Genomic DNA, 22,700 nt, shown 5'->3' on the forward strand with positions numbered 1-22,700 from the left:
TAAAAAAAGAAAAAAATAACGTTTTTGGGGTAACATGAAAAAAAAAAAGATAAAATGGTGTTTTTGGGATAAAATGATATTTTTGGGATAAAATGATATTTTTAGAATAAAATGAAGAAAAGAAAAAAATTGTATTTTCAAAAACCCCATTTGAAATGGCGTTTTCAAAAACACCATTTCAAATGATGATTTTATTTTATTTTATTTTATTTTTTTCGTCTACGTAAAAATTTGGATGGAATGGAGTTGTGAGGTGGCAATCAAAAAATGTCATTTTGAATGACGTTTTATTCTGTTTGCATCGTTTTAGTAAATAAGTTAAAAATTAAATTATTTTTATAAATAATTTTTTTTTAAATTAATTAGATAAAGTACTCAAATGCATTCAGCATGTGGATAAGAATCAGATCGTGCACTGAGCACGAGATCCAAATTCCATTTGGACCCACTGTGACTCAATCAGGTAATGGATTGGGTGGTAAATAATTGGATAAAGAAAATGCCTGATCGGACAACCAATCTAACATGCAGCCTGTCTATATGAGCTGGCCTGGATTTGGTTGCTGAATACGTCATAATTTCTCCAAACTGACGGCAAAATTATAAACAGATGCATCTATAATACCATAGTAATAAACATTTTGGGGGCCAGCTACGATGCAACACTAAGGAATTACCAAGGGTGCATTTGATTGTACATTTTGATTTTTAATTTTTAAAAAATATTTTTTATTTTTTTAATTTTTATATTAAAAAAATAAAAAAATAAAAAATATATTTGCTAATTACGTTGCTATAAAGCAAAAAGCAATATTTGAAGATGGTAAGTGAAGTGCTCGACGAGAGAGAAAAGTTCGGAAAGGGAAGGAAAAGGTGGTGGGAAAGTGAAGAGCTCGACGAAAGAGAAGAGTTTGGGCTCTTTATTTTTTGATTTGGTGTTTTAAATGTAAGAAAGTAACAAAAGCCGAAAAGTAAATTTTGAAAAGCAGACAATTTTTATTTTACATATAAAATAATTATTTTAATTTTTTTGATTTTTACTTTTTATTTTTTACGGTGTTACTAAATATTACTTTTTGATTTTTATTTTTTAAAAATCAAAAATAAAAAAATATATATTTTTTTTTAATAGCTAACCAAACACATCCTAAATAAACAGCTATCTAATGCATAAAATACTTGCGAGTAAGCATCTGACGATGAACAATCCCACATATTCTTTTGCAGATGATTGTCTAGCTATCGGAAAGGACAGTAAATGCAATTTAGTCCAAGTACCCCGGTCTCTGTATAGAGAGAGATAAGCAGTATTCTTGGTATTCCTATAAAAAATGAAACTTGTACGTATTTGGGCGTACTGGTACTTGAGAAGTGCAAATGCTAATCCACTCTTGGACAAAATTCAGAAGAGAATCAGCAGTTGGAAATGGAAGATGTTATCCTTTGCTGGAAGGACAATCCTCGGTCCGCCCTCTATTCAACAATGTTCGATGGCAAGGGATGCCAATATTTTCCAAGTGCTGTACACAGAATCTCGATGTGGCAGCCATAGCTGAAGTTATTCTACTCAAAGAAGCAAGGCATCCTCGAGGGGAAAATGTGTTCCTTGATGATGCAGTCAGAGCTTCTCAGCACTGATGTTATGGGATGGCTGCTGGACCATTTTAGCGATTTAGAGTCACTTGAAAGAGCAGAACCATGACGCACACAGCACTGTTTTGTGGTTCGAAGAAAATTCAAGGCACTCCATGCTGATGGATTTTGAAGTCGGATGAAGAGCTATGTCGTTGCATACGTATTGATAGGCATCAAGCACCCTTGATTTCTGTATGTTGCTTGTGTCCATAAAATTTTTAAAGCATCTGGTGCATCCATCACATTTTTCCTCCGATGGGTCTTCTCCTAGTACATGGCAGCCTCCATCAACACGTAAGACAGATTGCACCGCACATCCTCTTCTAATTTGACAACAGCTGCCCTCTGGCTCTTTTCTTGCCTTTCCAACATGGCAATGCGATCACTGCTCGACAATAAGCCATTTCAGGTGGCCAAATAGCCGAAGAAGACGGTGACTACGGCAAAATGAAAGCACAGAAAATGCAGAGAAGCTCCTTACTCCTGAAAGGCATGAAGCACCGATTGGAACAAGACAAGCTTTCTGAAATAACTGAGGGTATCCGTGTGACTTAATGAAATGCTCCAATGTTTCAATACGGTCCAGATCAGGGTTGTCTTCATGCTTCTTGAGGTACTCGACAACGTCACGTTTGAACCTTTCAATTTCTTGAAGCATTTACCAAAAAGCAGATATTGATCACATTACTTTTCTGTGCAAACAAGCTACGAATCCATTGCGGCTTGCTCACTCACAGCCTTTAACCTCATCCAAGCTTATGGAAAACAGCATGTCAGATACCTCCATGCCGACCCCGAGACTGTCCAAGAACTTCATCACGTTAGGATAAGCGACCTTGTTGAAGACCATGAACCCCAAACTTCATCATGTTAGGATGAGTGACGCCGTTGAAGACAATGAACCCCAGATCCAGATAGACGCCATCGAAGTCTACACCCTTGGCATGACCACCCGACTAGTCCTCCTCGTAGAGCACCACGTCCACCCCGGCCTTGGCCAGCATGTAGAACACCAACCCACTGATCCCTGCTTCCAGCACGGCCACCCGCATCTCCGTTCTCTCTCTCTATCCGGGTAAGGTAGGTGGTGTGTGAAGTCGAAGAACCTCCCATATAAGGTGGCAAGCCAGTATGTGTAATCCATAGACCAAGTCCTAGAGACAAACCAAATTAGTCATTCCAGAGATCTCATCCATGCCACAAACACGTCCCAAAACAATGTTCTATTTTCCAAGAAAATAGTAACAGATTCCAACCAGAGTAAAAGACGAATGAAGAAAGAGAGCATGGAGAAAAGAATTATACTGGTTTTGCATCAATAAAGGCCTTGAAAAATAGGCAATGGTGGTACAATGGCTGCAGCTTTCTCATGAAATATACACATCTAAATGTATACAGGCTAATAATTACATGTCTACTTCATAGCGAATCTTGCATTGCACGGTTCCTGAAATCTACTTGAAGAACCGACCCTTTTTCCTCCCTTTCCTCTTCTCCACAGCCTGTATTAAAATATATATACATATATATATATCAGAAATGTGTAGTACAAAAACACAGCTATACGACTGTGCTGCTAGGATCAGACAAGAGTTGAAGTTCTTCATAAAAATTAAGTGCTCCCTTTTTTTTGTTGGTTCCCTGTGAGTAATAACATAATATACACGCAATGCAAAGAGTGGGCACCCGTCATATCACAGGTCCTACCAACTAAGATGCTCGGGACACAAATAAATTGCAGGTGTACACTCCACTAGAACACAGTGCAAATACATAGAACATACCGAAAACCAATAACCAAGTTGCATCATAAAAAGGCAGACACGAACATGATAGCCCTTAAGTAACACATGCAGCCCTCTGCCAATTAATTCCAAGGTCCATAATCACTTTCATCTATAGTCAAGTTATTTGATTTTACATTGGTCAGGTGCACTAGGTCTCAAAAGCTAGTGAAAGACATGTCAATAATGTGGAATAAGAAACACATTTCTGGCCATATATTTCAAACAAGTCTATTTTTTAGGCATCTGCTCACATACTATTTATCTGAATGGCAAATAGCACATAAACTAAGATCCTACATATAGCAAAGTAGAAAGCAAATATAAATTAGCACTACATAAATATACACCAACTTCATCATTTTCAAACTGCATCTAAACAATGGAGTATTAAATAGATACCATCATTTTAAACAGTCTCATGGTGAGCACAATCGTATCTCGTAACCTGCCAATAATCACAGAAAAGAGGAACATGAGTAATGGTTTTGTGTAAATTTGAACAATATCACTTTGCCAAATTAGAAGGTAGCGGAAAACTGCAAAGCATGCCCTGACCATGAAAAATCCTGTCTTGGATAATGTGTCTCCTGAACAAGCCTAGAAATACTGTGACATTTAGTCTGGGATATAAATAAATTGAACAAAAAGTAGCAGGTAAAGTGCAACTTACGGGCTACTGTCTTCTGTCTTTAAGAGATACTCAGAGCCATTAGCACATTGAATTGAAAACTCAGTAGGATGTCCATATGGAATATTAATCTGCAAGAGTATAATATATCAGATGTCAGGCTTGGTATTTGGTACGCATAGCTCACAAGATATTTGCAAATGTACATGACCTGATGTAAGAAACAAAATGAGAGGAAAAGATAGGAGAGGGTTATAAAGAAGTACATAGATGGGTATTCATATATTTCTTTTCATGTATTAGACGATTTGCGTAGCATGAGTGGGGTGCTAATTTCTCAATTGTATATCTAACGTCATAAATCTAAATCAGCATTATCTAAATCTTGTTTTCATCATTCTATGGTTACTTTCATTGATTCCTCAAGTGCAAGCATTTTGGCACAAAGTTTCAGGAATGCTAACATACTTCCTTAACAGCAAGAAGAAAATAAAATCAATTAACCCATACAAGGACCATGTGGAATCTCATCTCTTCCTATGTCAAATCATTCCGTCATTCTGGGTGCTCAAAAAGCAACTGAATAAACCAAGCAAATGGAAAAATTTGCCATGTGTTGACTCATTCAAATTAATGTCGCATATATGACCATCCATACTGTCTTTCATCGCCAAGACACTTTATTAAAAGGTGAAGAATCATACAGTAGTAGTTGCTTCAAACTTCTCTGTAACAACAACACCACGTGGCCCATTGCACTTTATGCTGTAACCTTCCCTCTTGATTGCCAAAATAGCACGCTCCCATATATCTAGAAATCTAGCCTGAAAATGAATAATATTGCACAGATTAATTGTCTAAATAACTTGATAAGATGAAAATGTAATAGCATCGTGCTTCTTTCACGATGAATACTGTAGCAAATAGAAACTGGGAAGTAGTCTGTATACCGCTAATAAAACATCGAAAGACACATGTCCAACTGAAAGAGTTTTCTTAATCTGTTCTTGCATTTCAGGATCTGTTTGAAGATAAAGAAAAACATGTCACAATACCGGACAGAGTTCACAGTTTGGTGTGCATCATCCAAAATTCTTTAATCAAAAGTTACGCAAAGCTAAATTCTCTAAATCGACAACTAATAACACCAAGATCACCATAAAAGATTGAACATAAATTTCTTTTAGAGGGCAACATAAAGAAATTGAAATAAAAGAGAAAAGAACATGACAAACCTGGGACAACATACAATAGTTTATAAACCATTTTCAAAAAGCATGCACAAGTTCTTAAAGAAAACTAACATAATCAACTGACATAGGATCAAATTCATAAAAATAACTTGGTTATACATTTACGCAGTCAAAAATCTATTCCAAATACTCAAAGATATTAGTCATGCAGTTTTTAAGCCATAAAAAGCAATGGTGAAAGACAAGCCTCATTTTTTATCAGTTTGTTTTGCATGTTGTGAGAAAAAAAACCAATTAATAAACTAGGAGACAGAGTTCACAACATATTGATATAGTCATAGTTTATGAATTAGAACTTCAGGAAAAAAAATAGCAAGTAGCCATGTACTAGTTAAACCTTCAAGCAAGGCATTGTAAATCCAACAAACAGTGACATTAACAGTTAAAGGGAATAAGCCTTATTATAAGTTCCTAACGAGCAACTGACAGTCTCAGACAACAAATTCTCATGCCATGCACATTATGAATTGGGTTATTCAATGACACATCATGATCACTGAAAAGGAAAAGGAAAAAATATACTCTATATACATGGTTGCTTGCAGAGGAGATTGATCAAACTGGTGGAGTCAGCAATAACCACTGCTAACTCTGAGGAATTTAACTTACAGGACATCAAGTCAGAAAAGTGCAATCACTTCTGAGTCAAGGTCTCCAACTCAGAGGAAGCTACTTAACAAAAGCAGAAATTCATGATCATGTTGAAGTTCAATGTCATCTAATTAGGATTATACCCTAACATTTGTGATCTGCATGCACTGGACGCCACCTTAGCATTATAGATGTAGGGAATCTGAGGAACTGGCCCTACTGACATGAGCACTTTTACCCATGATGTTGATGCAAAATCTGTAATAGCTAACATGATTGAGTAGTTGTGTGACAATATTCTGCTTCAAATAAAATCTACCTAGGAACAGATGGTATCTATGAGTCTATGACTACATACAAAACAAAAAACAAAAGCTAAAATCATGAAAAGTTGATCTTCAAGAATTTAAATCATGAAATACTGAACTCTCCAATAAAGCATAAAAGCTAAATAGGCTGGACACTCCCAAACAACAAAATAATACTTCATGAATTCATAATTTGTTATATAAGTACTAGAAAGCCACAGCTGGGCCATCAAAAAGTACAAGAACAAGCACCACAAATATAGGAAAATATCCAGATGAATAAGAAAACATGTAGCTCACCACAAGTTATCTTTCTTTGCTCATTGGCAAAAACCCTTACAGGTTCACCCTACAATTCCAAAAGAGAGACGTTATATTAAATAATAAATAATATAGATAGGTATAGCAGGTAGCAGGAAAAACTTATGCATAGCTCAAAATACAAGGTAGAAAGTTGGATGTATCAGTGATATGCTAATGCGTCCTAAACAATTTAGTCTGCTAGCTGGGCATGCTACCATTAGCTAATGACATAATTAACAAACCTGCACTAGTTCAAAATTGGCATGTACAGAATCTATTATATTCACAGAAGCCTTGTATTATCAAAGGTTGCTCCAAAACAAATATTCGTTCTGATGACCTAATGTTTCTAATAATGCAAGATGCTTAATTTGTTATACTTTCATAACATTTGTAAAATTATTCCTTGTGATTTATTTCAAATCCATTTAGCAACCATCATAGGAGTGAGCAAAAGAGAGCTAATTTTTATGTTTGTAGGTATCTAATGTGGGCTCATTCATTGACGTTTTATATGAGATGCTGATACTGCATCAGGTTTAAGGACTGCCTTTCTATCCATCCACTTTGAAGTTTTAAAAGAGTTAACTTGGTCAAGGTCCTCACTCCTCACTTCCTGAAGCATTAAGTCCATAAGAAAAAAGAAAACTAATCAATTACAAAAAGCAAAAGCAAACATAATAAAAGCTGTATATCCAATAAATTAGTATACCTTTCTCTTCCTGTCATCCAGGGGTTGGATTTCAATGGCAAGGTATGAATCCACATCATCAGCAGTTACAAGATATGTGGGTTGTTTCGCTCCTGTAACATAACATACTATTAAAGTTGAAAGTTTCCAAAAGTGGAACATATTAAAAGAAGATGGAGAAGACAGTACCTTCAATATAATTCACAGATCCATCTTCTAAATAGCGTACCCACTGCAACAAATCAGGAGGGAAAGAGAATAAAGTTGTAACTATGGAGGAACCAGAGAGCATTTCAATGAAAAGAAAAAATTGCTGCAACATTTTACAAAAATATAAAACATTGTTATTCAAGACATATACCTCAAAATTACAACTAGTGGTTCCATGGATGGAGTACCCACTGGCTTGAAGTTCTCTTCCTGGAAAGGCTTCCCCTGAAATACGAAGCCCTTCTACTGCTGGCAGAGGATCATCCTCCGCAGCTGCATGTTTTGCATGATTATCAACAGATAACACAACAATCATGGATCATTAGAGATGATCTCCAAAGCAAAATAACTAAATTTCTAAATGACATTATACCTTCAGAAAATGAAGAACTGGGCTCCTCAAGGACTGGTGGAAGATATGGGTAAGACGAGTTCGGGTCTTCCATTCCGGATGACAAATAAGGAGAATTGCTGGAAGCCCACTGAATTGAGGGTTCTCTGCCATGCTGGACTCCAGCTGCCTCAGAATCCCCCATGCCGTTGCCTTTGACAAGGTCCTTGAAAGATGGATTTTGATTTTTGGACTCAGCACTAATATGTGCACCATGAGAATCACCTTGATTAACTCGAGCTGTAGTATCTTGTGCAATGTTATTCCTGGAACAGTACACAACATGATTACCAGATCTATGGGAATCTGCTGATATATGTAAATGCCCCATCCTCATGCAGTTAATGTTATATGAAATGGCAGTAAGACAAAACAATGTCATTGAACACGGCCTTGTGGTTCTTCATCCAGCAATATAAATAAGATGTAATCCTTATTATTTAAGAAGGTGCAGTTGAACACCTTTCATAACTCATAAGATTACTGTTACATTATCTCCCTATCATACCCACAGAAAAGACATCATGGAAGGAACAACATGATAGCTACTTCAATGGCCATCATATGGCTGACCAAAATAATACGACTAATATTCTTAAATCACCTAATGAATAGGACATTTCTTTTTCCTTCCAGAAGACAAAAGAGAACAAGAATTTTAAAGAGTTCATCAATTCATCATAGGAGAATGAAGTGATCCTTACGGAAAAAATATTCATGGAGTAAATTGGGAACAAGATAATAGCTATTTAGGAATGTTTTGCAAGGTCCAAAAACTATGTCTAGAGACTCTAGACTGTACAAAGGTAACATTTGAAGCAGAAGTGTCCTGCATGGTAATGTTTAATAAGGTCCCAGTTCAATCTAGCTCACGCTTAACTAAGTCCACTTTCAGCTGATTTAGCTTATTACTTTCCAAAGTTTGCATCTTACTGAGCATATTGTCCAACAAGATTTTCAAAGTACCTACATTGTTGACCAAGGTTTTCCCCCTCTATGCAGTCAAGTATATTTCATATTTGCCCCCTAAATTTCATGTCATGAGATTTTCAGGAAATTGTGTCTTTAGCATGGTTCTGATGCACGTCTAGAAACTAATAGAGGGCTATTTTCATCTTTTACAATGATTTTTGTTGTGTTTATTATGTGGATGACTATGAAGTTCATAAGAAAAGACAAACTTCTTTTATACAAGTCGTTTAATGAAATACGACCACAATGGTCCCCTTCTTCATAAGCAATTAGTTTCAAGGCACATCACCTTCTAAGAATTTGTAAAATAGTATTGAACCACAAGAGGAGCATGGTTTTCTTTTCAAACTTCTCTATTCCAGGTAAGTCTTAACCAAGTCCAAGTAATGCCATCACTTCTATCAATTTCTCTTCCAGTAAGCTCTAGCACAATTTCTTCGGCTTTATTGAACACAGAGTTATGAACACATGTCTGGAGGAACAAGAGTGTTATCCACTTTAATATTAAAGTTTACCAGAACTTCAGTTTCCTACTAGCTTAACCTTCTTATTGTTCTTAAGAAGAACAAACAGAGTAGCACCTCTTAAGTAAATTTGTGTTCACAAATTTCTATCACCCTTCTTTCATGCCTTTATTTACTTTTTGATTCATGCAAAGAATCAGTACTAGTGGAAAAAGCTCTTGCTCATCCTGAGTGGACACCAGCTCCCGAAGAGAAAACCTCTGCTACAAAGAAGAACAAAAAATGGGAAGTAATCACATTATTAAAGGAAAAGGAGCCCAGTGTTGTATAGATCAGTGCTTACTAATGTTAAGAGTGCATGGAAGCACTAAATGACATGTCTATTAATGAAATACTAAATTTAGCTGTATGATACTGATTATTCACAGACATTTGCAATAGTGGCAAAGTTAAAGTCAACCACAAACTCTTCTACCTGACTGCTACCATGTACTAGGAATTGCATTAGTTAAATCTGAGAAGTTTGCCCTACATGGAATTCTTAAAAAGTCTGTATTGGGTTTCCACAGGTTTTTAAAATTTAGGGTCATGACATGTATATAAACTAAGAAGGCTGCTGGCCACCTAGAACAGACCCAGCATAATTAGGTTAAGAAGTTCAGATATATCCCCCCATGCTGGATATACACCTTGATGCAAAGAGAATCAAACAGAGAATATGAAGCTTGTCAGACAGTCATGAACAAAGGTTGACTTAAAAGGAACAGCTGAATGGTTATCTGATAGAGAATCATGAAAGTAATATAATAGTAAGCAGAAAATTCAAACAATCAGAGCATTATAAATGGCCAGAAATCATTTAGGTTCACCTGCTCATGGGAGGAGAGGTTCTATCCAAGATATCATGGTCGGGATTCTTTGTAGCGAGACCACTTGGACCAGTTTGCCGATTTTGGTTCCCTGGTACCTCCCAGTCAACTCTTGTTTGAATGTTGGAAGGAGAAGAAATTGGAGATTGTGCATGAGAATATGCTGGTTGCGGCACAATTTCAAGGCTATTCTTGTTCTACAAGCAAAAGAAGTTTAGAAAGAACTGCAATTAGGGAATTAAAAAGAAGAAAGATGTATGATCATACAGGAGTAGCCACCACTGCAGCAACAGGATGAGAAGGTGATTGTGGAGGAAAGCTTGTGTTGTTTGATGATTCTGCATGCCACGGAGCTAGCTGGTACTGAGACTCCTTTAGTTTTTCCTGTCCAAGTTTGCCCATAAGGCCAGTTCTGTGAGAAAATATCAGCTCCGAGCAACCATAGCATGCTTACCACCATACATGAAAGTTTATGTAAAGGTGATATTTATCAAATGCATGAAAGTTTTGGAAAGGTGCCAAATCAAATGCAAGATCTAGATTAATAAATCGACAAATGCATACTCCATATTATCCTGAAAAAAATACAACATACCTCAGTAATGATCAGTTTCTCCTGCAAATGTTTAAACAAAACCTGCAAGAGGCAAGTCCAACACAATAAGATACCGAATCACACAATGCAACAACCTGTATCTAGTCAAAAAGCCAGAACAATGCAATTTATTTTGATATTTGTGAGCAATTGAACTAAAGTTCACCAGAAGGCAGAGAAATGATGTTACAATTTTAATTTTTTTTTCATTTACAGAAATCAAGTTCAGTGAGAATTGCAAAAAGCTAACACAGCCTTTTTAAACATAATTCTAAAGTTCAATATTTCTTTTTTTTTTTTAAGGGATTCTAAGGTACAATATCAGTAAAAATTAACTCATCATCATCGGGGGAGGTGGGGGATGGGGTGAGCAGAGGAGAACAAAGAAGAGGAAAGAAGAGGCACCATACAACTTAATTTGTGTGTCTATGTTTCCCCCCCTCCTAAGGAGAAAGTTGGGACCTGGAAGCATATATCCTAACACAACTTTTAAGTGTCAAAAAAAAATGGAGATTTTGGAAGATGGCACCATAACCAAATAAAATCACAAGACAGGTGAGACATGGATGTGGGCAAACCTGCCAAACCTCCAACCAATGAACCCCTCATTTCCTCTAAAGTCTAAACAGAATAATGAAAAATAAATAGTTGAAATGGCATCGCTTACTAGCTGCAAACTCAGCAGAAAAAACAGGGCAGAAGAAAGAAATGATTCATACACAAAAGCCACTGCCACATGACAACCACCACTGAAGTATATTGTTTCTAAGGTATCACACGCCAAGATGAGTTCTAGCACACACTGGAAATACAAAGACAAACATAAAAAGTAATAATATATTACTAGAAGTCTGTAGCTATAGTAGTACAGTATTATATATTATCAGTTTGATAAAGTAATAATATATTACTATAACTATGAATGTTATATGTTGTAAAATTAGCAAAGTCAAAGTTGCATCACTCACATTGGGCCAAACAGTGCTTTTTATCTTTTCTATAAGTGCACCAACAAAAAAACCAATCCAGACAACCGTCACGCAATTAAAAATGTACTAATTCTAAATTCATGTCATTATACATATGCAGTATTGCCAACTAAATGCAATGAAACAACCCTTTACAAAAAATGGTTACTTAATATATGAACCCTAAAGTCAACATGGTTAATTTCATCAAATCCATATAATGTACATCACTGTAACATATACATATGGGCATTTTAATTGAGTCAATTAAGGAAATATTTTTGATCTAAGTTGGGCCATGTACAACAAAAATTACCACACATGTTCAGAATAGCTTGAAATTTTCATGATTCTGTGTTGACAACAAGGAAAATAATACAAAAAAAAATATTCACAGACCAATAAACATTTATTTATGGGACATAAATTTATGATAAGCCTATCGTATTGCACAAACAGTAACCTACAAACCTTCAAATTACTAACAATGGATTGAGCATCAAGTACAGAAGGCTGAAGGCCATATTCTGAAAGAAGAGGCAACAAAGAAGAGACAAACGTAGACCTTTCCTGCTGTGCTGCCTATAAAGAAAAGAGAATTGAATTCAAGATTTAGCTAATATTATTCTGATAAGTAAATGACCGTTCTGAAGGAAATTAAAAAGCAAATTAGCATGCTACTTGCAGCTGACAAGAATAAGCAACATCCCACAAACATAAATTGGAAAGCACAGAGGTCCAAACATATCTTGGGGAAAGCAGGGAAGGTTGCAACACTCGACTTAGTACAGGTCAACATAAAAACCCATTCAGTATCAAATGAATGAAATGCAAACTACAGGTCAACATAAAAACCCATTCAGTATCAAATGAATGAAATGCAAACACTTGGCACTAAAACCCTAATTGGCATCAAATATAGCAGACCACTGGTAATAGACCAGTTGCTCAAAATATTCCAACTATTAATAAGCATAGGACATTCATAGACGCAACCGCTGCTGCATGGACAGCTAATACAACACATTTTTTAATAATGATACAGATGATAATAAATATTCTCCTTTCTCATTAAATGCACAGTTTTCGTGCCCAAGTGAAGAAGGGAAAAGGGCATGTAAAAAAATGGAGACTGACTGTCAGTCAAGGTATTCAGACTATAGTAGAATGAAGAGATGGTTGAGAATATACTCATTCACCAATACAAATTCAAACCTCTTTTCCCTCCAACTCTGGCAATAAACCAAGGTTGTTTCTGAATAATAAGGATCTTCATCTACCAAAGAAGCCACAAATTATCCTAAACCATTTGGTCATTGTAGGAAGACCTTTTGAAGGAAGAAATAAGCCAATTCCATCTAGTTAATGTCAAAGGAATTATTATACCTGCCCTCAGTGTCAGAGGCCTATTTCAAAATGTAAGAGCTAACATAATCAAACACCAGATGCTCCAATTACTCAAGAGTAGATTTACTTATGCAACTAGTGTTACATATCCAGCCCCTTTTTCACAACTTGATTACTGTCTAAGGTTCACATGTGTTGCACATGAGAAATATTTGAAGTCAAAAATCTCAATTGCTCGCTGTAAGAAAAAGCTAACAGAAGCAAAAGTTATTTTATGTATCTCTTCGGGTTGCAATACAAAAGTAATCAAGGAAACAATGACGAATTACAGATATCTAGCATTGTATCATGCAATGGTCAAGTCAATGGATGATGCACCCATACATAAATAGCATATAGAAAATCGGAAGACTTAATGCCATGACATTGAATACAGTCATTATAACACAACAACAACAATTGCAACAGTTTCAGAACAGCTCCAACATTATGTTGCACACTATATAAAAAGCAGCAGCAATTCTGTCCTAGTGGCAACTAAAATCCTGCATTTCATCCTAAACCATCCTAATGGTTATGGCCTAAACCATAACAAGCTACATAGTGTACATTGCAACAGCCACTTTATTTCATATTGTATGATATTTTTATTAAAAAAATGTTCTTAATCTAAATATCTACATAATGGCCAGGCATAACGATGGCCCACAACTATCCATAATGACAACTGCTTTAACTATTGTCAACTGATCTCCTGAGCAAAATAATGCTTAATATCGAAATCTCTAAATGATTTAAAAATAGTTTTTTACATGACCAAATAATGTAATCCAACTACCTATATTAAGAACAATTTTTTGAAGGAATCAAATAACAGTCACTACGTAAACACCAAAACTCTGTTAAAAAGTATTCAGGGTTCCTCCAAGCCATTGTAATCACTATTATTATAAACTATAAGCAGGATCTATACAGTGGAACCGTAGAAGGAATGATGTCTAGAATAACTAGTTGGGATGTTTGTGGTATTTGCTATATGTTGGAGAGCATGAAGTGAATGCAAAAAGGCCAGGACAAAAAGCAGGCAGACTAAAGCACCAGTTTTCTGAGGTTCAAGATGGTTTTGTTGGGACAAGAAAGGCAGTGATTTTGTCCATGCTGCTGAGGAAGAAAGTTCTACCTCCTGTATCTATATACTATTATAATGCAAACTTGGTAGATTCCACTCCACACCTTATTTGGACTCCACTTTAATATGTTTTTTCCCCTAAACACTAATAAATATTGATGTAAATCCAGGTGTTTCAGAACTTTCCCCAGATGTATTATTTTTAAACTTTTCCCACCTCCTGCTTAAGCACCCATCCCAAAATTTGGACGATCTCTCCGGTCTATATCTCAAATGCACAGAATCACATGGATTGCATGCATACCATGCTAGTACGGTAAAAATGCAATTCACTGTATGAAAGTGAGTCGTTACATGTTTCCATATAGCAGCAGATGGGAAAATCTGTTACCCCTTAAAGAAAAGAAGCTCCTTGAAAGAGTTAGCTAGGAACATAAATCAAACTATTGTCCTCTTCCACATTAGTGCATAAAGCAGATCTTCCAAGTCTTTTGAGCTCCAAAAAGTTGACCTCCAAGAACAAAAATCATATTAAAGGAGAGATAGGAGTTGCGCCAATTAAGGACTAATGGTTAACTGATTCAAATGATATAGACATGTACAATAAAGACATTAAGGGGCTCTAGTATGGAGGTGTACTTCAATGTTTGATGAAGGATGTTAGAAGAGAACATGATGATCTAAGCTACCAGGGATTTGATTTGGAGTTGTAAGAAAGTATATGGAAAGGCTTGAAATAACACTAGAGATGGCTCTAAATATGAATGGTGGTTGAATGGGAGTTCAGTAAGCCAACCACACAGTCCAGATGGGGCTTGTTGGTTATGATAGTGCTCAAAAATTGTTGTATATTTTCATCTTATAAAGTTTACTCCGCCAAAGTTGGTAAAGCTTTATATGTCAACCTATCTTTCTTAGACTACTATCCACTGTCCATGCTACACCCTTGCAATGCCTAATACACAATTAGGATTACTTATTACCAATATACAGATGCCGCCTCTATGGGCTCCAAACCCAAAAGCATTTAGGACTACCAACTGGGTTGGGTTTGAGTTTGAAAATATAGTCACCAACTTGATCTGTTGGATCCAGCCAACCTATATGTAGAGAGATACATTGGATTCCTATAAAAGTAAAAGCTTACCATCAACTTTCTATGTAAGAGTAACATGGATGTCAATTATTCTGTGATGTAAGAATAAGAAATCACACAAATCTATAAAAACTAAACGATGATATTCCTTATTTTTATTATTGAGTTAATTGTCTCTATTGATACTGATTATGCATTATTAGACAAATGAGTTGTCAGTGAACATGAAAGAGCTAAGCAAATCATATAGAAAGAACTGGATAGACTAATAACTTATGTGTAGCAAGTCCAAGAAAAGCAGTGATATATTCCATTGAAAGAATACAGAGTAACATGCATATAGAACAAAAGCAAACATAAACCATTATGATTAGAAAACAGGAATTTATAAAGTTGGTTGCTTGAGAAGCCATATAACTCTATGATCCACAAATGATAGGATATATAAATGAAACAGATGGGAACACTGCATCTTAAACCCCATTTTAGTGATTAAGCAATAAATACAACCACTATATGATGATGAGACAAACTATTTGATGGCAGTTAGCCTTTCACACCATTATGCAGATGAAAAATTAACAGCTCCATATGTAAAGTTATTAAAACAGAGTTCATTGATCAGCTGAAATAGTACTTGCAATGCATATGTTAGACGAATGTTTTCCTCAATTATATCTTGTCTGTAGGAAAGGGCTTTTGATGCAGCATCAACCAAGTCCTGCTGTTGCTGATCGAATGCCTGGAAAACATTTATTTCAAAAATGATATACTGTGCCTTGAGTAATGGTGGGATATGGAGATATTAGAAAACTTGCTTACCAACCGCATATAAGCAATGCGTTTTTCTAGAGTATATTTCTCGTTGCGTATTTGTGCTTCCTATAGAATGGACCAGTCATTGAGTTAATAGAAAAGTAAGGACCACCAAAGAAGGTATAGCTTAATATTCTGATGCATTTTCCTCACCTTCACTGAATAATCAGCAACATGTTTTCTTAACTGAGCAATCTCTTCTTCACGCTCTCTAACTTTACTAATAAGATCCTGCATTTAGAATAACTCCATTTTATTAATTATTACAAGACGAGGATTTGCTTGAGTGCCTGTGAGCAAGACCAATATACCACCTGTTTCCACATAACATTTGAGCTGATTTCAGATACTGGCATCAGCCCATGTCCAGATGAAGTGAACCTCATATCAAGCTCTACCTCCTTCCCGTGCCTATCAAAAAAATGAAGATGGATTATTATATTAGATTTTCTTCAAGACAAAGTCTTTTGGCATCTATAGCACATATGTGGTGATGCAAAACTCTAGGAACTAGGAAGTATACCTGCTTGGAGAGAGTGATGTTGAAGAAGGCATAGAGAGCTGAGATAGGCCAGTAGTTTCTGCACCACTCTGTGTACCATGAAAACTTTTCAAGGTTCCATTTACCTTGCTGCTCTCAGAGTAGCGTGGGTTGACTGTGCTTTTTTGCAAAGGAGGCCCCTCACTTTCAGGGATTCCATTCTGATGAATGACTAGAGTACCTTGGGGATTCAGTGAAGAACCAATATCCACCCATCTTGTCCTATCTACTTCATTTCCTGCTGGAGAATTTGAGTGATGATGTTTGTAGGGATCCACAAAATGGTCATCTCTTAGAGCATCAGAAGAAGGCCTTAGAGATGCAGTCTCCAACCTCTGCCAACAAACAAGCAAGAAAAAAAAAAAAAAAAAACATAGCGGCAAAAAGTTAATATCATGAAAGGAAATTGTTAGGATGACATTTTTCTTTAGTTCTATAAGAACCATGCTCACAATGTTGTAATATCCAGTCTACGAATAAAATCCAAAAGCAGGTAGCAAGTATTTAAGATGCACTCTTTTTTTTTCAGAAGCAGAGAATTAAATAAACAGTGCAAACAGAGACTGAAAGAGACACGAAAGCCAGCCAGTTGTATTCAAAAATAACAAGGTTCCTAGAAAACAGCTAAACATCTCCATATTGGATATGCTTATAGAAGATAATCTATTTATCCGTTTAAAAATTTGCTAGATTCTGGAGGGTTTTCCCAGGTTAAATTTGAAACAAAAGGGTAGCGGCACATACATAAATTAATTTTGTCACTCCACATTGGATATGCTTATAGAAGACAATCTATTTATCAGGTTAAAGATTTGATAGATTCTAGAGGGTTTTCCCTGGTTAAATGGAAGTAGAAGGTGGCAGCCCGTATATAACTTAATTTTATCATTCATTTTCTCTGGAAAAAACCTCCATCCAGGATTAGAATGATGTTACATGAAGAACTGGTTCCGTCAAGCATGAGAATTACCTTAAATGATGGTCCACCTGAGCAAGAAAGAGAAAAGGGTCAACCTGAGGCTTAGTCCATCATAGATGTTAATGTAACAGTTATGCAGACATTATCTGAAGATATCTTAATTGTGAGTGTGACTAATTACTGGGATGGTTGCTTACAAGATCTCATGTAAAGTTGCTACAGGTACAGATGTTTTTTGGACCTTGAGAATATTGTGCTTTTCTACAATGAATAAAAAGAAGGTAAATATAAATCCAAGTCAGGATCCAAGTACAAGTGCATACTGGTCTATACTAGCCATACCAAATGTTTCAATAAGGTACCAGTATTCATACACCCTATGTACCTGTCATACTGTACCATATCAACACATGGTATTAACCTATATTTTGCTGCGCTTTGCTGCGCCAGAACCAAGTAGGGCGCCTAGTGTCAATACAATATAACACCATATTAGTCGATGTCATTCCAATAAGATACAAGTCTTATACCAGTAATTGATACTTCAACCCTTGATCTTAGTGTTTTTTGTCCTTTTGCTGTCACCATTTGTCTGCCACACTTAACTGCATTCAGTTCTGTAACCATAATACAGTGCAAGAATGGTAGGTGAAGCAAAGTCATTAAGCCAAGAGTGGAGCAACAAGCAAATAAACCTTTGTAAGAAGTTTGCCTTTTGGACTTGGCAGTAAAAAGCATTCCAGAAAGAGCTTTAGGACCCCAATTTCCATCTTCATCATGACGTATCGAAATACCAAGCAAAAAATTTCAAGACTAATTACTTAGTAGTTTGCTCATTGCATTCCCTCCAATACTTGTTCAAGTTTCTGAAAAATAGACACTTGAGAATGTGCACAAGAGCCTGATGTTATCTTTGTAAAAACCATATATAGCAGAACCCTAATAGTTTCATACTTTTCCCAAAAACAACAAAATGGCTAAGAATGTTTGCTCCCTCATTCAAGATAACCTTCCAAATGTTTCAGTACTTCCCCATAATATTATCACCATTGGCTTTAACCATACCTTTCACCAAAGACCAAAATGAAAAAGAAAAGGGAAAAAAAACTTTTGACAGTCTCCATTCTTCATCATCCACCGAAGCACTGAATTCTGTTGCCTCCCATCAAACAGCAAGGTTATATAATTCTGATAATATCAGAAACATTGATAATTCAATGGAGACACATGGTATAATACATATACTTTATTACCCCAAATGCGATAAATATTCAACAAAGGTAAAACCCACAAAAACTAAAGATAGCACTGTCGCTCTACTAGCTCCAACAAATGGAGAAAATAGATAGCCAGTTGCAAACTGATAGTTACATAGGGATGTGCTAAGAGAAGGTAGTCTACACAACAACTAATATATATCGCTACAGGCAAAAAGAGTGTCCACATATTTCCTTCTTTATTTTTGACTTTCCTATTATAATGGATTTTGGAGCACAAATGAGTTCGAGATTTCTAGTCAATCCACATAAACCATTTCTAGTTTGATTCAAGATATCAAGATTAAGAAAAAAGGTATGAACATATGGCTTCCTAGTAAGGGCACTGCATTGCTGAAGTTAGATTTGAAATCAACTTGTTTTCTTCTTGTGAATAACAATGAATCATTGTAAAGATAAAAGAGGCAGGAAATAAAATCTTTACGATTTACACTGACTTCTGCTCATATGCAACTTCCCGCGTGCATGCTTTGAGGGGGGCTGGTGGAGGGAGTGATGGGGGTTTGTTTGACGAGTCTCTAGCTTGCACATCAAGTTCCAAATCTACTGGTTTTTGTGATCATAGCCATAACCATCGAGCCTTGTCCTATTTTGGATTGGCTTTATAGATCCTTGTTTACCAAGCATTCCAAACCACCACAGATTTTCGCCAATTTTTTTCACAATTTTTCTCATAATGTCCATCCATGTCAACTTAGGGCTTCCTCCCCACTTTTCATGCATCCTCCAACACAAATTAAAGTACCTCTATCTATTGAAGCCCCTCTATTATTTGTTAGTGAAAGCAAAAATCAGATCAAAAGAAAAGGTTTAGATTATATAAGAAAATAATATTTAACTACCCCATCATATTTGAGAATAAATAATACATGTATACCTAATCTACTCTTAGATTATATAAAAAGCATATTGAATGAAAAAAGAAGACCAAGCAACTACATTTGCTAAAAATCAGTAAGATAATGGATACAATTATGAATACTCAAAACTAATTGGAAAGACCATAATTAATCAGAAAAAAAAAATGCATAGATCATAAACTTGAAGAAGACTATCAGGACAGGAGTGCTTACATATCTTTCTAGTTCTCGCGTTTTCCGCAGGAGTTCATCCTTTAATTGATTATTCTCTTCCAACTAAAAAAATGTAGCATGATTTAGAACTAGAGAAATGTCTGATTGCATCATCACATAAATAACAGCCTTCAAATGTTGAGAGATATCCAACTAGCACGATCAATCTGAAAAAAAACTACTAAAAAAGAACCAATTCTAGCAGGATACATACGAAAATTATGCTGTGTGCAGCTAGCATGAAATCAGATGTGCTGTGCAATTAATGCACTTATCATGTAAAAGTTCCGTCACTATGAACCAAGGGAATAGACCAATACTAATTTACTTGGCGATACTCATATACATGCACATGTAGGCGCGTGCACAACACATATACATATACACACATACAGACATATACATATGTACATACCTATGTATAGGTACACACGTGTGCGCACGCACACACAGATATATATACATATAAAGGTGGATAAAGCAACTAGCATGGCAATATAGTTGCATGTTTTTTTAGATTGCATTGCATGAGCCAGCTTAGCAATGGGATCAGGAACCCGCAAACCCATGGGCAAGAAAACAACTACGGTTAACAGCATGTAAGCCCTCAAGGTCAGCAATGCAATGAAATTGATTCTTTGATCAATGGAGTTGCTAAATCTGGACAGGGCCATAACCCGCTTAAATAGTTACATAATCAACCACTTATCAGACTAAACTAAAGTGCCACCTAGACAAGATATGATAGGAAGGTTGAATCCGTCATAACCGAAATCCTCCATTGAATCTAGATGACTTTCAGCCACATTCTCAACACATATGCCAAAAAACTAGCTATCATCTCTCTTCAGATAGGAAACAATATAACGATATCATACATAAAATGATCCAGAATCCAAACTTTTGGCAACAGATTCGAAATTCACGTAAACAGTGAACACTGGAATGCAAGAAATAGTCGTACTGCCTGGTCTAGAAATCATAAAAGGAAAACAACATACAAATTAACAAACACAAACATTGGTCAGGCTCGGTTTTCGAGCCAATCGAGATCAAAACCATCAATATTCCAAAAAAGAAAAAGGCCAGCTGACCTGTTGCTTGATAGTGTTCTCCGCGTCCTCCACCGCCTTAATCACCTGGAAGAGACTATCTTTGGAGGAATCGCTGACGCCAAGGCCGGAGAACCGGTCGACCAGGTTCCCGACCCCGGCCCCGCCCTCCGTCGACTGGATCCACGGCGGCCGGGGCTCCCGGCCGTAGAAGGCGTCCTTCCTGGGGTTCGAATCATAAGCTCCCATGGACCTCAGATCGAAAGACGGCCCGCTAATGGCAACGAATCCGCCTCGAAGGAGCACAGGAAACGCGGATCAAGCAAGGACAGAGGCGAATTGGACCTCAGGGGAGGGCCGAGAGGCGGATCCGAAACCCTAGAAATGGAGAGGAATGGAGGAATTCAGGAGCGGTTGGAGATGGGAGCTCCCTCGCGTTCGTGAGGTGTTCTGGGGGAGAGAAAGAGAGTGCTGTGGGGTTTTGAGAGGTCGCCGAGACACGGAAGACGAGTTTTTTTATTCTTTCTTTTTGGAATTTTTGCAAATGAACCCCTGATGACAAATTGTTAAGTTTCTTAATATTGCATAATGGTCCTGTTGCATTCTATGTTTGCCCGATAGCTCCATTGCTAACGCAGGTTTCAAAAAAAAATCAAATAACAAATATCGCGGACTTTCTTACCCAAAAAAAAAAAAATTTTCCATAAACCACTTTCTTAAAAATATAATTTATTTGCAACCTCATCATCTTGGATCCAAAATATATTCCAAGAAGAAAAGAGTGCCCGAATAGCTGATGCCACATTTCATATTAGCTCATAAATTTTGTATATATTGAAATTTAAAGATTTTCATCATTTTGATATTTATAAATTTTATATAGATAAGAATAAAAAAAATGCTAAAGTGGTAATATAATGATTGATTTGTTGGGACAAATCAACCAACCTCCGACTCCGATTCTACATCAACCGCATGAACACATTACGCCGACTTACGATCAGTGAACCGACCTACAGTCGGCTACTATCAACCATCAACTAACAAAAAGATTTTCATCATTTTGATATTTATAAATTTTATATAGATAAAAATAGAAAAAATGCTAAAGTGGTAATATAATGCTTGACTTGTTGGGACAAGTCAACCGATCCCCGACTCTGACTCTACATCAGCTGCATAAACACATTACACCGACTCACGATCGGTGAACCGACCTACAGTCGGCTACTATCAACCATCAACTAATAAGTTGGCTCCCGACCAAAGACCATCAGCATATCAGAGTTACCAGCCGATATTCATTCGGATCTATTACCGACTTATCAGTATTACCGATATATAGTCGGTCTATCTGCTCAACACATCATAACCGTTATGAACGGTTATCTACTACGTGTCACGATCATTAATGAGAATAAACTGCCCACTAACTCTACGATTATGATCCGATAATTTAGCACCATAAAAAATGAGACCAGGTGCTCGACGGTTATATCAGAATCATCTATAAAAAGAGAGGCAAATGAGCAGCACGGGTAAGGCAACTCTGGGCTAACACTCTGTCACTCTAAACATTCTTATCTGTTGTTCACCAATCTCCTCTCTGACTTAAGCATCGAAAGATCTCCGTCGGACACAACTCCGATTTGTGAGGACTTTGTCTTACAGATGCTCTTCACCGACGACAGACGACAGAGGATTGGCCGCAACAGATTGACGCGTCAGGTAGGGGATAGACTACAGTCAACCATGCTAAGAACTAGAGCACAACATTCAATTGGA

General features: G+C 36.5%; 1 protein-coding gene across 4 annotated transcripts; it reads right to left on the reverse strand.

Annotated features, from left to right (window-relative positions):
• Window positions 1–2,922: 2,922 nt before the first annotated feature.
• On the reverse strand, window positions 2,923–21,409 carry LOC105056295 (uncharacterized). Of its 4 annotated transcripts, none has more exons than XM_010938438.3 (22): window positions 20,958–21,409; window positions 19,864–19,926; window positions 16,577–16,929; window positions 16,368–16,464; window positions 16,207–16,284; window positions 16,060–16,119; window positions 15,875–15,979; window positions 12,137–12,247; window positions 10,698–10,739; window positions 10,370–10,486; window positions 10,103–10,299; window positions 7,780–8,063; window positions 7,558–7,679; window positions 7,386–7,428; window positions 7,218–7,309; window positions 6,503–6,551; window positions 5,001–5,071; window positions 4,755–4,874; window positions 4,093–4,181; window positions 3,978–4,019; window positions 3,822–3,867; window positions 2,923–3,137 (listed from the first exon to the last, which is right to left on the reverse strand). In XM_010938438.3, exons 1-22 carry the CDS (start codon window positions 21,162–21,164, stop codon window positions 3,090–3,092), a joined length of 2,436 nt encoding a protein of 811 aa, XP_010936740.1. In that variant the 5' UTR covers window positions 21,165–21,409; the 3' UTR covers window positions 2,923–3,089. The 4 variants fall into 4 exon arrangements, 3 of the variants coding, with proteins under 3 accessions (XP_010936740.1, XP_029123743.1, XP_010936742.1); XM_029267910.2 differs by having other exon boundaries at window positions 3,978–4,028; XM_010938440.4 differs by lacking the exon at window positions 3,978–4,019.
• Between the last annotated feature and the right edge of the window lie 1,291 nt (window positions 21,410–22,700).

Source organism: Elaeis guineensis, chromosome 13 (assembly GCF_000442705.2).
Source record: "Elaeis guineensis isolate ETL-2024a chromosome 13, EG11, whole genome shotgun sequence".
In the NCBI taxonomy this organism is placed as follows: Eukaryota; Viridiplantae; Streptophyta; class Magnoliopsida; order Arecales; family Arecaceae; genus Elaeis; species Elaeis guineensis.

Coding starts and splice junctions, on each gene's coding strand:
- LOC105056295 (XM_029267910.2), bottom strand. CDS start 21,164: ATGGGAGCTTATGATTCGAACCCCAGGAAGGACGCCTTCTACGGCCGG. Junction 10,740..12,136: donor CCATTGTTAGTAATTTGAAG/GTTTGTAGGTTA, acceptor TGCCTCTTGCAG/GTTTTGTTTAAACATTTGCA. Junction 3,868..3,977: donor CCAAGACAGGATTTTTCATG/GTCAGGGCATGC, acceptor GATTATTGGCAG/GTTACGAGATACGATTGTGC.